Raw genomic sequence first — 2,985 nt, forward strand, 5'->3', positions numbered from 1 at the left:
TTTGAAGTATAATGTGGAAAACAATTAGTCTGCAATTTGGTCATTCTAGCATTGATGATTGATTTCAACTTAAAATGCACCTCCAACATTCCTGATGAGGAGAAATGCACTAAAATTGTATTGTATGATCTTGGAATTTGTGATTAGGGACAGCTAAATTTAGGCAAGAACGTCATGATACCTCATGGCACCATGGTCCATGCGAGTGGTTGCTATTAGACCCTACATTTCTCTTTCCCTTCTGTGATAGATAATAAATAAGAATGTTTTCCAGGCACTGAGTAAAACACCAAGTGCTACACAAGGGCGTACTTGCAGAAATAGCAAGCATTAGTTGAACGTTAGTGATCACTTAAAACCTTAAATTAATTTTATTTTAGAGAGCTTCAGTGGAAATAAATGGTCTTTTATGAAGGGAAAGATAGCTCCTTTAAATTTCTTAACTAGAGAAATATAAGTTCTTTAGTCAAAAGCCACAGAAGTGTGTTTTATCCACACTGGGCATTTTAAAATAGCCATTCCACCTGAGGAATAAGTATAAAAATATATATATTAGGGTTGTTTATATTGATGATAATGGGAAGAAACTATATCGCAGCTGACTCAAAAGTGCTTAAACTTTTCATAATATGTAAGATTTATGACAGCTCTTACACCTTTAAAAGCCAAAACTCAGGTTTAGTTTACGGAATTTGATCAATGGGCACCTGTCTACTTTCAGGGCATCTCTAACTTCATCTACAACTAATACTTCTCTCTGTCAGCTCAAACACTTTAAAACAGAACCTCACATACTCTCATATTTGTTTTTAATATTAGTTTTTAAAATCTATTAGCATTTACCTACAGAGATTAAATGCTTTATGCTAAATATTTCTTTACATACGATAAGACATACTTAAAAACAGGTTCAGATTTTATCTGGGGACAGGTTTATACTTTAAGGACCACCCGGCCTTCTTTAAAAGGGGGCAAATTTCTCTGGGAACCTAACAATTTAATAGTGTCTTTGAACTCCATTGATGACCAAACTGTAGCTAAGCAAAATTAATTGGACCACTTGCAAATAAAACAATAGAAAAGTGTTTATTTCAAATGTCAAGCACTGCCAAGTAATTTTACATTAACACCAAAGGTTAAAGAATAGGATACATTAAAGTTTTAATAACAATATTAAATTACTACAAGATTTGAATCTTCTCTTTGTTTTTCTTTCCTTAGCATGTACATATTTGGCTTTGAAAAATACGTAACTGTTACCCAAAGCCTTTCTAATTACGTCCCACTCAGTTTAATCGTTGTTGTCTTATTCAACCAATATGGAAGCAAATTTATTGAAAAGCCAGTTTGTTTGTGAAAATACCTAAAAATATTTTTTTAAGTTTAAATGTCTTTTTTTCTTTTTCTTATAAAACATGTCACATCTTGATGCAGTTGATGTCAAGTGTGCTTAAGTCATTATGAATCAAGAGACTAACAATAGTGGCTGCAGAAACGGGTCTGTTGTCTGTACAAAGACGTCAGTGAAATTAGAGTACTTCCATGGTAGCTGTGCATGTCCGCCAAGCTTCGTCTGGAACTGGAGTAGAAAAGGATGTTGTGTCTTTAGGTGACCGTTCCTCACAACTCAAGATGAATTCCACATATTTAAGAATTCTTGGCTGAAAGAAAAGTCTTCAAGATACTCGATGCCTCTCACCACTTTGTCAATAAACACACAAGAAAACCATTGTGTAAGGCACTCAAAAGGTTCTTATCAATCACGAGATATCAGTCACACTGACATTCATTCTCATGCCAGGACTCACGTAAGGGACAGCATGCACTGCTTTTGGAAATTCTGGAGTCATAACACGTCCATTTTCTCCAGTACTTCCTGTAACTGACAGCCTCTCCTCTCTCCTCATGGCATCATTCAAGGTCATCTTAAATGAGAGGTGGGAGGGAAAGAAAGAAAAAGAAAGCATACGTTAAGGTTTTCAAATGTATCCAGAGTAAAGGCGGTGCTGCTTTTGAAAAATTTACTTCTATCTGAAAGCTTGCAGCAAATGAAAGCAAATAGCGCCAGACTGAACTACAAATAAGAAAGCACAATTACAGCGGGGATCTGCCCACATACCCCCAAGCTACTGTGTCATTAAAGAGGAAAATGGACAGTTGGGCTGCCGGTTAGTCACTGACCAGGAACACGGAAGGACAGCAACAGGACATACAGGACGATCCACTGGCCACCTTCCTCATTTAAAAGAGCTTACGGACGCGACAAGAAAGCTAAAACGTGCACCGAGAAGGTTGTATTAGAGCCTCGTTCCTACCCCCTAAATCTTAACACTTTCGATGCCATATACGTTGTAACCTTCCTTATAAGTTGCAAAATTCTGTGAATTCTGCGAGGAAGATGGGTTAATATTCTGTGCATTCTTTGCCACCTTCATTCGCTTCGCCTCGGCCCTTGACTTGTAACAGAACTCAATCAAAGCCACCAGCATGGCCAAGCCAAGGCCCCCGACAAGGATGTAGAACACTCCAGCAACGTTGCTCAGACTGAGGGCACTGGTCTTTTCCTAAAGAACGCACATGAGAAGAGGTTATCAGGAAGGCAAAGTGGCGAGGGGAAGAGAAACAGCAATGTCACACAGCATCATCACAGGAACAGCCTAGGCACACAGAATGCATTCAGATCTGAGGAACAATGGATTCTCTCTGAGACGGTCTGTTTTCATAACGGCTACCATGACACAACACAAAAGTGAACTGGAGATTCTGGTAGACTCAATCAACCCTCGGCAGGGAAAAAACGTCTGTGCATTCATTTCTGGAACATTTCTCCTGGCTATGTCGGTTGCAGTGTTAAATGGACGGATCAATATAGTAGGTTACCGTGGGACACTTTAAGGGCTCTTCACCCTAGAAGTACTTGGGTAAGTCTGATAGCACAGAGGCGTAAAGGAAAACGTATGTGTATGATCGTGGATGCTTTTATAG

General features: G+C 38.6%; 1 protein-coding gene across 1 annotated transcript in view; it reads right to left on the reverse strand.

Moving 5' to 3' along the window:
- Positions 1 to 1,810: 1,810 nt before the first annotated feature.
- GRIA2 (glutamate ionotropic receptor AMPA type subunit 2) overlaps positions 1,811 to 2,985 on the reverse strand; it is a 143,652-nt gene continuing 142,477 nt past the window's right edge. The window contains exons 16-17 of the mRNA XM_073805621.1: positions 2,316 to 2,564; positions 1,811 to 1,925 (exon numbers count right to left, since the gene is read on the reverse strand). Coding sequence (XP_073661722.1) covers positions 2,319 to 2,564 — 246 coding nt within the window. The 3' untranslated portion in view covers positions 1,811 to 1,925; positions 2,316 to 2,318. The remainder of the gene's footprint in view (positions 1,926 to 2,315; positions 2,565 to 2,985) is intronic.

Source organism: Tursiops truncatus, chromosome 5, assembly GCF_011762595.2.
Source record: "Tursiops truncatus isolate mTurTru1 chromosome 5, mTurTru1.mat.Y, whole genome shotgun sequence".
NCBI lineage: Eukaryota > Metazoa > Chordata > Mammalia > Artiodactyla > Delphinidae > Tursiops > Tursiops truncatus.